Source organism: Octopus sinensis, linkage group LG19 (genome assembly GCF_006345805.1).
Source record: "Octopus sinensis linkage group LG19, ASM634580v1, whole genome shotgun sequence".
Lineage (NCBI taxonomy): Eukaryota > Metazoa > Mollusca > Cephalopoda > Octopoda > Octopodidae > Octopus > Octopus sinensis.
This window is the reverse complement of record NC_043015.1, coordinates 41595007-41610006: the sequence shown is the minus strand read 5'-3', so window position 1 is coordinate 41610006 and position 15000 is coordinate 41595007. Positions and strand designations below refer to the sequence as shown.

Here is a 15000-nt window from a genome sequence, read left to right as displayed (position 1 = left end):
AAAGAGTGAGAGAAAGTTGTGGTGAAAGAGTACAGCGGGGTTCACCACCACCCTCCGCCAGAGCCTCATGGAGCTTAGGTGTTTTTGCTCAATAAACACTCACAGTGCCCAGTCTGGGAATCAAAACTGTGTTCTTACGATCGCGAGTCCACTGCCCTAACCACTGGGCCATTGCGCCTCCACTGCTGCTGCTGTTGTTGTTAAGCAACAAGATGGGTAAGGGTGATTAGGTGATGGTCTAGGGCTTAGGGGCGGGAGACCCCAGACCTTGGAAAAAAAACTTTGGTCGTCTTGTTGTAGTCGAGGGCTCTTCGTTGACGCCCGACATCACTGGAAGGTGGCCCTAGAAGTCGCTGGAAATGGAGATCTCCAGGTCCAAATTCTTGGACGGCTGCTGCTGCTGCTGTTGTCGCTGCTTTATTAGTTGTTATTTTTTTGTTGTTGTTGTTGCTGCTGTCATTTTTGTTTATGTTGTTGCTGTAGTTTTTGTTGCTTTTGTTGTTGTCGTTGTTCTTGCTTCTACTGTCATTGCTGTTTTTGTTGTTGTTCTTGTAGCCATCCCTGCTTTCATCCTTGTTACTAATTCTGCTGCATCAGTTGTTGTTTTTGTTCCTGTTGTTGTTACTATCATTGCTGTCCACCCCCACCCCATAACCCCAAACATCTAACCCACCCCCACCCGCTTTCAGTACTATCCCTCACAAACTTCCTCCCACTCTTCCTCTCTATCATTTCACCATAAAATTCATTCCTCTCACCGTTCCTCTTCCAGGATTGTTTGGCAAAGAAGGCAGACAAGCGGTGCGGTGCAGTGATTACGCATTTTCACAGTTCCGATTCCTGATTCCAGCCCTACTTAAACATGGCCACTACTACTATGTCCGGGTGGCCAACCTCGTCCAGTATTTTTTCTATAAGGTTTGTATTTAATACTATTCATCTATATGGTATGGGGGAGTGGAGGCACGTGACGTGGCTTAGTGATTAGGGTGTCAGCATCATGATCGTAAGATTGTGGTTTCGATTCCTGGACCGGGCGACGCGTTGTGTTCTTGAGCAAAACACTTCATTTCACGTTGCTCCAGTCCACTCAGCTGGCAAGAATGAGTAACACTGCGATGGACTGGCATCCCATCCAGCTGGGGAACACATATGCCATTGAAACCGGGAAACCGGGCCCATGAGCCTGGCTAGGCTTTAAAAGGGTGCATTTATTTTTATTTATATGGTATGGGGGTGGGGGTATGAATAGCAGTGTGGTTAAGAAATTCATTTCACAGTGATTTCAGGTTCATTCCCACTGAACAGCACCATGAAAAAATGTCTTCTAACATATCCTTGGTTTGACCATTGCTTTGTAAATGGTGGGTGGAAACTGTGCTGAAGCTTACCATGCATTTGATCCACGAGGTGATGTTTTTGACTACCTGTCGCAGCCTGAATATCATGATGAACGGATTTTTAACATTTGGAGTTTTTAAGAATCTGTTTTTCCCCAACCCAAATACAGGGGTTGCCTGTGAAATGGTTGGCATTGGAAAAGGGATTCCACCCATTAAAAACCAATCCAAAAATTTAAGCAAAAAAATAAAATGAGTGAGACAAGATCCTCCACTTCACCTTTGAGGACAGTTACTGTGAAATAACCGGTTTGGAATCAGGGTGACCCAACCAAGCTATGCAAGGATAGAAACTGAACACAAAATGTCAATGGTGGCAGTGGTATGAATGGTGATAATATTGTTGTTGCTGGTGGTGATGGTGGTGGTGGTGGTGGTGGTGGTAGTCTTACACATGTACATAAATATGTGTCTGTCTGTATAAGTATGTATAGATATCTCTCTCATATAGACATATATATATATATATCAAACATAAATTAAAAACACAAAGGATATCGTGGTACACATGTTATATACAGGTGCTTACACTTATCAAGTATATATATATATATATAATACATATATATATATGTATATACACACATAGACAATATATATATATAGACACATACACACTTATATGTATATATACATAGACGTATTTACATATACCTGTAAATGTATATAGACACACACACACATATATGTACATACACACACACACACATATATGATATGATATGTTTGCATGTATATACATCTTTTTTTCTTTTTCTTTGTTTTTTTTTGTTTTGGTTCCATCCTCCCAGAACATAGCATTCATCACGACACAGATATATTACGGCTACTTCAATACATTCTCTCAGCAGGTAAGATATTATTCCACAATTTTCATTCAAATCATTTTCTCTCAAACACGACACACTTTCAATCACCCCAGTTCCTTTTTCTGATAACAATAATAACGACGACAATAATAATAATAATAATAATAACAATAACAATAATTTAAGCTAACATCATTACCTGCACAATTCTCTGGTTTCATCTGGTTGTAAATCTCTGGAACAAGCTCAATCATGAGATCAAAGCCCAGAAATCATCGAAAATGGATGCCCTGTTGAATGTGACCAAAGACTCCTCGGAACCAACTACCATTTATTGCTACCAATGCCTGATTCAGTTGTGCATGCTTCACTGGTGCTGTTAAGTCATTGAAGTCATTGAGAGAAAAATATATCTCACTGGATACTTAAATGTGAATATATTTTTGCTTACATGGAAGTTGTCCTTTGTGCTAGTAATAATAATGGTAATAATAATAATAATAATAATGATAATAATAATAATAATAATAATAATGATAATAATAAAATTATAATAATAATAATAGATCTTAACTGATTGAAAGTGTTATCATGTACATTGTTTTGTATTGGTATAAAAGATGGGCTACAGCAAATAATCTGTTCAATACCACAGATTTGCTTGTCAGTTGTTTGACCTTAACCAGTTGACCATGTCCCTTAGTGGCTGACGATATTTGCATCTCTGATCACGAGCAGAAGTAGTGGGGGAGCATCATAGCCATGTGTTGAGAGGGATTCTTTGGGGTTTGGATAATTCACCTTTGGAAACATGGGTGGTTCGTTCAACATCCTTAAACAACCCTCATTCAGAGACTTTTAGATCAGGATGGGTTGCTTGACCTGAAAAAAATTCTAACTGGGCCCCACCTGCAAGGTCCTGTGCTGTTTATCTTGATATGAGATCACCATGTCGCACAAATATGGTTGTGATGTATGTGCCTGGTGTACCCTTATCAGACGGGTAGTCATGATGGGCATATTGGGCTTCGTATATTTTACCCCAGTGTCACTTTGATGGTATGCGCTGCTCTCTCACTCAAGAGTAATAATACTAATAATAATATTTTCACTTTTAGTTATAAATATACATACTAGCATATTACCCGTCATATGATGGGAAATTTTGGAAGTATACTTTTGCCACTATGGGTAAGTTCACACACGCATATATATACGCATATATAAACTTTTGTTTATTCTATTATTTATTTTTGCCAGTCATTATTTGAAAGCTTCCTTCTTATGTTCTACAACATCACATTCACTTCATTACCTATCTTCATCTATGGACTCTTTGAGCAAGACATCAACTGTGCAGAACTGATGACCATTCCCACCATTTACAGGTAAGTTCTCACCTGTTGTGTCAATTACGTTTACAAAAGCATCAATTAAATCTACCTGGGAGAGAAACACACGTGCAATAGACACATGGGTGTACTTCAGTCACCAACGAAAACATTCATATGTACTTTGATAATGAAATAGACATGCATGTACCCACACATGGCATTTGCTCACCAAACTCATGTACGTTACTTATATTAGTCCAACTAGTGTCCTCATCTTGATTGTTGCTTTCAATAAGTTTCAGCTGTTGCACAAAATGGTATCCAAAAGTTACCCGACTAGTTCTTATTTCTTTATTGCCCACAATAAAGGCGTAGTTCCGGGTTCCGGGTTGAGTCCCACTGCATGGCACCTTGGGCAAATGTCTTCTACTATAGCCTCGGGCCGACCAAAGCCTTGTGAGTGGATTTGGTAGATGGAAACTGAAAGAAGCCCATCGTATATATGTTTGTGTGTGTGTGTGTGTATGTTTGTGTGTCTGTGTTTGTCCCCCACCCCCAACATCGCTTGACAAACGATGCCGGTGTGTTTACGTTCAGCGGTTCAGCATGAGAGACTGATAGAATAAGTACTAGGCTTACAAAGAATAACTCCTGGGGTCGATTTGCTCGACTAAAGGTGGTACTCCAGCATGGCCACAGTCAAATGACTGAAACAAGTAAAAGAGTAAAAAAAAGGGGGGGGCTAAACATAGAGGGAACAGACAAAAGGATTAAGTTGGTTGCATCGACCCCAGTGCATAAACTAATACTTAATTTATCTACCCCGAAAGGATGAAAGGCAAAGTTGACCTCAACGGAATTTGAACTCAGAACGTAACGGCAGACAAAATCCTGCTCAGGATTTCACCCGACGTGCTGATGATTGTGCCAGCTCACCAAGCTAATAATAATCATTTCTACTCTAGGCACGAGACCCCACTTAATTTATCGACCCCGAAAGGATGAAAGGCTAAGCATTTCGCCCGACTTGCTAACGTTTCTTATTTCTTTATTGCGCACCAGGGGCTAAACATAAAGGGGACAAACAAGGACAGACAAAGGGATTAAGTCAATTACATCGACCCCAGTGTGTCACTGGTACTTAATTTTATTGACCCCGAAAGGATGAAAGGCAAAGTCAACCTCGGCGGAATTTGAACTCAGAACGTAGCGACAGGCGAAATACCTATTTCTTTACTACCCACAAGGGACTAAACACAGAGAGGACAAACAAGGACAGACAAACGGATTAAGTCAATTACATCGACCCCAGTGCATAACTGGTACTTAATTTTATTGACCCTGAAGGGATGAAAGGCAAAGTTGACATGGCGGAATTTGAACTCAGAATGTAGCATCAGACGAAATACCACTAAGCATTTCAACTGGAGTGCTAACGATTCTGCCAGCTTGCCGCCTTAGCCTAGTTACCAGACTAGTTCTGCAGTGCACCAACAGGTGACAGCACATGATTGTGTGCACAGTGAGAGCTAGCAGTGGCCTTCATGAGGCAGTGTGCTGAGTGACATCGCTGTGTTTAGTTTGCAAGTTGTGAAATGTTTTTTTTATGTATATATAGGCGCAGGAGTGGCTGTGTGGTAAGTAGCTTGCTTACCAACCACATGGTTCTAGGTTCAGTCCCACTGCGTGGCATCTTGGGCAAGTGTCTTCTGCTATAGCCTCGGGCCAACCAATGCCTTGTGAGTGGATTTGGTAGACGGAAACTGAAAGAAGCCCGTCGTATATATATGTATATATATATATGTGTGTGTGTATGTTTGTGTGTCTGTGTTTGTCCCCCAACATCGCTTGACAACCGATGCTGGTGTGTTTACATCCCCATCACTTAGAGGTTCGGCAAAAGAGACTGATAGAATAAGTACTGGGCTTACAAAGAATAAGTCCCGGGGTTGATTTGCTCGACTAAAGGCGGTGCTCCAGCATGGCCGACAGTCAAATGACTGAAACAAGTAAAAGAGTATATATAAGGCATGATTTCTTCATGATCAGACGCATTCATAAACCGAGGTACTACTGTATTAAATGAATATGAGAAGGACAGGAGGTAAAGCACGATTTATTTGTGATCAAAGGTGTTCGGAAACCGAGGTCCTACCGTATTTTAAAATAGGGAGTTGCTTTCCACTCACCCTATTTATTCGTTTTCAGAGTTGTACATATAAGCTATGCCTGTACCTGTAGCCATGTGTGTATGTCTGTATGTACAAACTTATCTATGTATATTCATAAACACCTTTCCTTCATTTCACAGAGGATACTACAAAAACAAATTGTTGTCTGGGAAACAGTTTTTAAAGTGGAACCTTCTGGGTAAATACCATTCTATATATTCTTTGATTTGTCTTTGATTTTGATTTCGATTTATTTATATATATACATCAGGAGCGGCTGTGTGGTAAGTAGCTTGTTTACCAACCACATGGTTCCGGGTTCAATCCCACTGCGTGGCACCTTGGGCAAGTGTCTTCTACTATAGCCTTGTGCCGACCAAAGCCTTGTGAGACGGAAACTGAAAGAAACCTGTCGTATATATATATATATGTGTGTGTGTATGTTTATGTGTCTGTGTTTGTCCCCCTAGCATTGCTTGACAACTGATGCTGGTGTGTTTATGTCCCCGTTACTTAGCGGTTCGGCAAAAGAGACCGATAGAATAAGTACTGGGCTTACAAAAGAATAAGTCCCGGGGTTGAGTCGCTCGATTAAAGGCGGTGCTCCAGCATGGCCGCAGTCAAATGACTGAAACAAGTAAAAGAGTATACATACATAATTTGCCACTATCAGCCCAGCGACAGATTAGAAAGCATGTTTGAATGTGGATACACACATATGTGTATAAATGACAGTAGTCTTTCAGTTTCCCTCTATCAAATCCACTCACAAGGCCTTGGTCAGCCCAAGGCTAAAGTAGAAGATAGTTGCCCAAGGTGGGACTGAACTCAAAAACCATCTGGTTGAGAAACAACCCTCTTAATCTCAATTTGTCTGGTATATTAGGTAATGGCATCAACAGTGATTAATATCATTGCCTGATGAACTGACATGGTGAAACTAAGAGGTATGACATGATCTGTAATTCATCTCTCATCACTTGATAAACTGACGTGTGGTGAATCTGTAACTTATAATGTGATCAGCTGTTGATTCATTATCATTACCTGATGAGCTGACAGATGGTGAAACTGTTAGTTGTAGTGTGTTCATTGCTTAATATCCAGCTTTTGAATGAAATTATTAGGCTCTACCTCATTGTATAGATTTCTCTATTGTTTAAGATTATTTCTGTCTGAAGAATTGTCTACATGTCGGGGAAATACCCAAGTAATTCAATGTGAATTTTATTCTTCTAGTTGTTGTTGTTGTTGTTGTCCTAATTTAAAGTTTGGGTTTTCTCTTTCCCAGCTCTTTGGCATTCACTGGTTGTGTACTTTGGGGTCCAATTTCTGATTTCTGATGCTGCTTCATTGTTCGAAGATGGCAAAGTAAGTCACCTTTATCTCAAACAGTCTTTTCTTTTTCTTTTTTTTTTATATCTAAAAATTACCTTTTATGGTTTCTCGTGTATTATTTGTATATATATTTTTTATTTATATCTTTATTTTTTCTGTCTAAATTTCTCAATGAATGTAATTGATATTGAATATTTTTGCAATGCAAGTCAGTACAAATCTACATAACGTGTATATATACATATAATATATTATATATTTATATATATATATACACACACATGCATATATATATACTATATATATATATATATTATATATATATACATACATATATAATACATATATATATATATACATATATATATGTATGTATATATATATGTATATATATGTGTATATATATATATATATATATATATATATATATAATATATGTGTAATATATATATTATATTATATGTATGTGTATATATATATATATATATATATATATACTAATATATATATATATATATATATAGGTATAAGAATCGTTAATTCAAAAAAAAACAATGATTTTATCAAGTGGTCAGCATGGAAAAGATAACCTTCAAAGGTAATAATTATTAAAATTATAAAGTAGGGTATCTATGAGATACCACCATGCTGAAAATAGCAGCCATGATATGACTCTAAAACCACCTTAATTGTCCATATATCAACACGGAGAAAAAACAAAGACAAGATGAAACTAGTAAAAAATTACTGGATAATTCTAGATCCGGACTTCTGACTTTGTATTTATGAATGCTTTGCCTCATCAGTAGAATACACACAGAAGATAAATATATGTATATGTATATATATATATTTTTTTATCTATATCTATATATAATATATCATATATATATACCTTTGGAAGGTTGTTTGTTATAGCTGGTCAGAGAGTGACCATTGGTTTTGTGCCTTTAAAGCACTTAGATGTATAGACAGCTCATCAGATTCAAATGGCCATAGGTACATTGTTTGTGTGTGTATGTGAGAGAGAGAGAGAGAGTGTATAAAGAAGATGACAAAAAGAAAAACACAAGGGAGATAACCAACATTACTATAATTTGATGTCAAGCAGATGTAAACCAGATGTTAATGGTTTCCTGTGTCTGGAGGTTTTTACTTTTAAATTCCAACAAGATGTATTTCTTGAAGTGCAGACATACAAAAAAAAAAAATCCCATTCTTCAAATTTACATATTTTTTGGAGATTCTCAAGTTTTTTAATAGATACAGTTTTTCAAACAGACACATTGAACATTTTTTGGGGCTCATTAATATAGGGTCTGGCTTTAGAGGGGATTTCCCATTTTATGTCGAAATTGGTCCCTTCGTCTTTAAATTTCCAGATTAAAGCTGAAAGAGTTGTTGAATGTTTCTTATCACGGTACCTAAAATTCGAAAGATGGTTGTTATATCTAGATTTAAACTTTCCTTCCATTGTTCCAATATAACATTTAACATCTATACGACCATTGTCATTGTTCAAATTTTTGCTACCATGATAAGAGACATTCAACCACACTTTACAAGCGTCTCTTCTTTAAATGTTATTTGCTCAAAAGACAACAGAAAAGCAGTCTTGTTTTCAGCTTGATCAGTTACAGAATATTATTTTGACCAGAAAACCCTGGGTAGCTGTGATTGCAAGATTTGTTGCTTTTTTATTTGTAAGATTATTTTTACTCTCTAAGCTGATGGAGTGCTATTCTACTTGTTGAAGCATTACCTCATATTATAATGTCTCTGATTTTTTTTTTATGTAAAACTTCAATTCCGCTGCTCCCTACCCCTCTCTCCTCCTTCCACGTGATCAGTGTCTGGCCAGCCATGATCTATCTTTCTTGGCCTGACTGCCGACCACCAACATCTCTTATGCCCATCTCCTATGTTCCTGCCTCTAGGCTTTCACTTGTCCTCAGTCAAAAGACACCTGTTGTTATATTTTTGTTATTTGTATCTGTAACTGTGTACCATGTTCTCCATTTTTTGTCTTTGTTGCTGTACACATTCGCTAGTTTTCTTTGGGGCAGGGGTGCAACCAGATCGAACTGTCTCAAGTGTAACTGTCCAAAATAGTAAGGACTTCTGGTATACTTGACTGAAGAAAGAAGGCCACGAATGACCTGTCATTTTTGCCTGTCCTTCTAATTGTTGTTTCTCCTGTCCTCTTTTGTATTGTCCATCTGTCCAAATGTTTTATTGTCCTCTATTGCATTTTTGTTCTTTATATATATATTATATATATATATATATATATATATATTATATATATATATATATATATACATACATATAATATACAGGGTGTGGCAGAAATACCTCCCACATGTGAAAGGGTGACAAGAGGAAAAGAAACAACATTTATGAAAAATTAATCTTACTGTTGTTTAAACAAACGTTTACAGTTTTTGTTCATTAGCTGAATGAAAACATCATTGGCACTTGCATAAGTTCATTAGCCACTCTGAGGTGAAAGTTTAAAATGTGGGAGGTATTTCTGCCGCACCCTGTATATATATATATTCACACTATTGCTGTTTAATTTTTAAATAAATGTGATAACATTTTGTTTTTGTTTTTGCTACCATCAGTCTATTGGGAACTGGTCCTTTGGGTTCATGGTTTACTTTGTGTGCACTGTCACTGTAAACTTGAAGGTAAGTCTTCCTTTTTCATTCAATACCTAGTTATTTGTCTATCCATATATCTATATATCAGTCTATCTATCTATATATCTGTCTATCTGTCTATCCATATATCAGTAGAAACTCCATACAGTGTGCCCCATGTAAACAATGGATGCACAAGGCTGGTTAACAACAAATACAGTTTTCATGTATGCCTTAGGTACCAGAGCATGAAGCATGGAATGTTCTTTAGAAGCAGGTTCTTTCACCTGCTCAGAAGGCTCCTTTGAAGTAGCTAATAGTTTTTGTACTTAAATGACCCAATCAGCCGGTGGGGTACTTACTCTGAAAGAATGATTGAAGGCAGCGAGCTGGCAGAAATGTTAGCACGCCGGGCGAAATGCTTAGCGGTATTTCGTCTGCGTTACGTTCTGAGTTCAAATTCCGCCGAGGTCGACTTCCTTCCAATCCTTTCGGGGTCGATAAATTAAGTACCAGTTACGCACTGGGGTCGATGTAATCGACTAATACCTATGTCTGTCCTTGTTTGTCCCCTCTGTGTTTAGCCCCTTGTGGGTAATAAAGAAATAGGTATTTCGTCTGCTGTTACATTCTGAGTTCAAATTCCGCTGAGGTCGACTTTGCCTTTCAATCCTTTCGGGGTCGATAAATTAAGTACCAGTTACGCACTGGGGTCGATGTAATCGACTTAATCGACTTAATACTATGTCTGTCTTGTTGTCCCCTCTGTGTTTAGCCCCCTTGTGGGTAATAAAGAAATAGGTATTTTGTCTGCTGTTACATTCTGAGTTCAAATTCCGCTGAGGTCGACTTTGCCTTTCATCCTTTCGGGCGATAAATAAGTACCAGTTTACGCACTGGGTCGATGTAATCGACTTAATACCTATGTCTGTCCTTGTTTGTCCCCTCTGTGTTTAGCCCCTTGTGGGTAATAAAGAAATAGGTATTTCGTCTGCTGTTACATTCTGAGTTCAAATTCCACTGAGGTCGACTTTGCCTTTCATCCTTTCGGGGTTGATAAATTAAGTACCAGTTACACACTGGGGTCGACGTAATCGACTTAATACCTTTGTCCTTGTTTGTCCCCTCTGTTTAGCTCCTTGTGAGCAATAAAGAAATAAAATTGCCAGCATAAAAAAACGGCTTAGGAAAAATTTCAGAGAGCTACTACTTCTGTGGGCAACAAAGACAGCGTCAGTGGTGATGGTGGTGAAGATGACAATGATATTGGTGTGGGGTTGAGAGAAGGAGAGTGGGAGGAGGGTGAGATTAACTGCCTGACTTTGGAATACTCTTCCATCTCTTTGTTTTCCTCTCTGTTCTTAAGACACTAAGACACACAAACATATAGAAAAAACAATATCCATCACTGTATTCTAATTGCATTCACAATAGTTTTAAACATGTTATTTCCTTTCTCTCTGTCTGTCTGTCTGTCTCTCTCCCTGTTTTCTATAATTATTTCTCTTGTGTTCCAGCTGGCAGTGGAGACCTACTCCTGGTACCACCTCTTCGCATTGTCCTTCATCATTACATTTGTCGGATCTTTTATCCTTTTATTTATTTACGACAGTTTCCTGTGGTAAGTCCTATTTCTTCCGCATTTAGTAAGACTCATCTTATCTCTTGTCTTTTATATATATGTATATACTATCTATCTATCTATCTATCTATCTATCTATATATATATATATATATATATATATATATATATATAGATGATCATTAGCTCCTACACGCATTTTTTTCTCTCCTTGTTTCTCTCCTTGTTTTTTCTGTGTCCCTTTCTGTAGAAGAGCATAGGCTCGAAATGTAAAAGACTTTTTCTATTCCTGAGCGCTATACTAATACATATGTTGTTTGTACTCCACCTGCCTTCGTCTTTTGGGTTTATTTTCTTAAACTTTCCCTTATATATATATATATATTATATATATATATATATATATATATATATTATATATCACACATATTATATACATATATATAATATAATATGATAGAATGAAATATAATGTTTTGTTTTTGATGTTTTTCCCCCTCTCTTCCATTATCCCAGGAGTCAGTTCTTCGATAGCAATAACTTGTACATGATTCTCCAAAACATCCTCACCAGTGGCGCATTCTGGCTCTGCCTCATCATTCTACCTTGTGTTGCCTTGTTACCTGATTACCTCATCAAGTTCATTTATGATGTCAAATACCACAACAAATTCCAAAGAGCAGGAGTAAGATCATTCTCTCATTCTTTCATTTTATTAATCTTTTATTCCTTCACCCTGTTATACTTTTAGTCATTTATTCTCTTATTTTTTCATTCTCTTATTCCTTTACTCACTTATTCTTTTCATTCTCTTTTTCTCTTATTCTTTATTATATTTGTTCCACTAGTCTTTTATTCTTGTATTCTTTTATTTTCATATTCACTTATTCTTCTATTCTCTTATTTTTTTATTCACTTATTCTTTTATTCTCTTATTCTTCTATTCTCTTATTTTTTTATTCACTTATTCTTGTATCCTTTTACGCTTTCCATTCCCTTATTCTTGATATTCTTTTACTGGATTCACTCACTGTGCTGCAGCCATCATGGGGCATAGCTTTAAAGGGTTGTAGCTAAATCTTAGCCCTCTTTCTTATTTATATCTAGTGCCTAATTTATTCATCTCCATCTATTGAACTGCTAGGTTACAAGAATGTAGGGGATGCAACATAAGGGATGCTACTCAAGAATAACAATGGTTTCTTGACTGATGTAAGCAAAAAATACAAATATAGACATAGATCCAAACATAGATACATATCTACACTTATCATTCATTCATGCGTACATTCTTGTGGAGGCACATGGCCTAGTGGTTAGAGCAGCGGACTCGCGGTCGAGGGATCGCGGGTTCGAATCTCAGACCGGACGATGTGTGTGTTTTTGAGCGAAACACCTAACTAAGCTCCACGTGGCTCCGGCAGAAGGTAATGGCGAAACTTCTGCTGACTCTTTCGCCACAACTTTCTCTCATTCTTTCCTCCTGCATCTTGCATCTCACCTGCAATGGACCAGCGTCCCGTCCAGGTGGGGAACCTATACGCCAAGGAAACCGGGAAACTGGCCCTTATGAGCCAGGCATGGCTCGAGAAGGAACAAACAACATTCTTGTACATCTCCATACTTCCATATGTACACACATACAAAGATATACATGAGTGTAGTCGTTAGAATAAGAACAGGCTGGGAAAAGTTCAGAGAGCTTCTACCATTGTTAGTAAGGAAGCGCCTCTCCCTCCAAGTGAAAGGCAGATTGTATGATGCCTGTGTATGGACAGCTGTGTTACATGGCAGTGGAGCGTGGATTATAAAGGAAACTTGCAAAGGCTTGAAAGAAATGAAGCTGGTGTGCTTCACTGGATGGGTTCATGCATGACAGAGTGTAAATGATTTAAGATGAAAACTGGGTATAAGAGAAGTCAGATGTTGTGTGTAAGAGAGAAGACGGTGCTGGGTTGGTCATGTGATGCGTATGGATGAGGAGAGCTGCATAAAGAAATACCGTGCTCTAATTGTAGAGGGACCTGTGGAAAGGGTAGGCCCAGGAAGATCTGGGATGAAGTGGTGAGAAACGATCTTCAGATGCTGGGCCTCACCGTGAAATGACAAAGGACTGGAAGATGTGGTGATTTGCTGTTCTGAAAAGACATGTCAAGCTAAGAATAACTGTTGTCTTACACACATACGCTAGCTTCATTTCTTTCGAGCCTACATGTGTCCTCCGCAGTTACAGCCCATGTTTACTACCGTGAAGCGTGAAGCATGGCAGTTCGCACACATGCATCATACAATCTACCTTTCACTCTGAGCGAGAAGCCCTTTGTCACCAGTAGGGGTAGAAGCTTTCTAAACTTTGCCCAGGCTATCTTATTCTAATAATAACACTCTCTGATCATCCACCCCCACTACTAACTTGGTCACCTAGGTAGCAGAAACTATCAACTACTTCCAGTTTCGCCCCTGGAGTGTGATGGAATCTGTTTCTGAGCATCTGTGGTGTTTATTGCCCCTGTGCATCTGTCATACACGAACGAGGTGTGAGAGGTGAATAAGATTTATTATTTCTATATGACTACAGTTGTTTCATAACCTTTCATATAGTATTAATTTTAACTTCCTAATGAGTACATAAAGATGCATAGTAGAGAAACCTAGCTCATCAGCTCATACACTGCTGAACATAACAGATGCATCAGAATTCATCCCTCGTTCTTGTGGGAGTGCTTACTGGGTTCTACTGGATTCTCAAAATCAAAATTTCTACTGTATGTGTATGTATGTATGTATATGTGTATAGTCAGGTACAGGCATGGCTGTGTGATAAAAAGGTTGCTTTTCAACCACATGGTTCTGGGTTCAGTCCCACTACTGGCATCTTGGGTAAGTGTCTTCTACTGTAGCCTCGGGCTGATCAAAGCCAAAGCCTTGTGAGTGGATTTGGTAGATGGAAACTGAAAGAAGCCTGTCGCATATACCATATGATATATATATATGTATGTAATATATATATATATATATATAATATATATATATATATAATATATATATATATTAGATATATATATATTACTATATTATATATATATAAATATATGTGTCTGTGTGGCTTTATGTCTGTTTGTCCCCCACGTCACTGCTAGAGAAACAGTGTTGGTGTGCTTACATCCTTGTAACTTAGCAGTTCAGCGAAACAGACCAACAGAATAAGTACTAGGCTTAAAAAAATAAGTTTCGGGGTTGATTTCTTTGGCTAAAAACCTCCAAGCTGGTGCTCCAACATGGCCACAGTCAGAACACCGAAACATGTAAAAGCATTAAAGAACACACACACACACACACACAAATGTGTGTAGAAGGGAAATGGCTTTCCTTTTGTCTCTGTTTAATTAAAAAGAACAATGTGTGGTAGTTTCATGTTTTTTTGTTAAATATTTTTTGTTGTTTTCCTGTATAAGTTTTGTAGTTTGTTGGAACAACAAGCCTCCTAGAGTCATAATCAACGTTTCCAGACTTTCCCAGCCACATCTTCAGGATATGAAATATATTTGGCTTCTGTTTTACCTTTTTTATAGTAGTCAAACTTATGTAGGCTTTACTATATAAATGTGTATATAAATGTATATTTCTGTGTGTGTGTGTGTACACACATATATATACATACCTTATGTATAAATGTATATATACTTTATATATATTATGTGCATGAAATATGTATACACAA

General features: G+C 37.7%; 1 protein-coding gene across 1 annotated transcript in view; it reads left to right on the top strand.

The window, feature by feature from the left end:
* LOC115222057 (probable phospholipid-transporting ATPase IF) overlaps positions 1 to 12452 on the top strand; it is a 148494-nt gene extending 136042 nt beyond the window's left edge. Inside the window, exons 21-29 of the mRNA XM_029792161.2 lie at positions 773 to 918; positions 2192 to 2251; positions 3470 to 3597; positions 5855 to 5913; positions 7006 to 7085; positions 9680 to 9745; positions 11215 to 11318; positions 11796 to 11964; positions 12387 to 12452. Of these exons, the coding sequence (XP_029648021.1) occupies positions 773 to 918; positions 2192 to 2251; positions 3470 to 3597; positions 5855 to 5913; positions 7006 to 7085; positions 9680 to 9745; positions 11215 to 11318; positions 11796 to 11964; positions 12387 to 12452 (878 nt within the window). The remainder of the gene's footprint in view (positions 1 to 772; positions 919 to 2191; positions 2252 to 3469; positions 3598 to 5854; positions 5914 to 7005; positions 7086 to 9679; positions 9746 to 11214; positions 11319 to 11795; positions 11965 to 12386) is intronic.
* The last annotated feature ends 2548 nt before the right edge of the window (positions 12453 to 15000 follow it).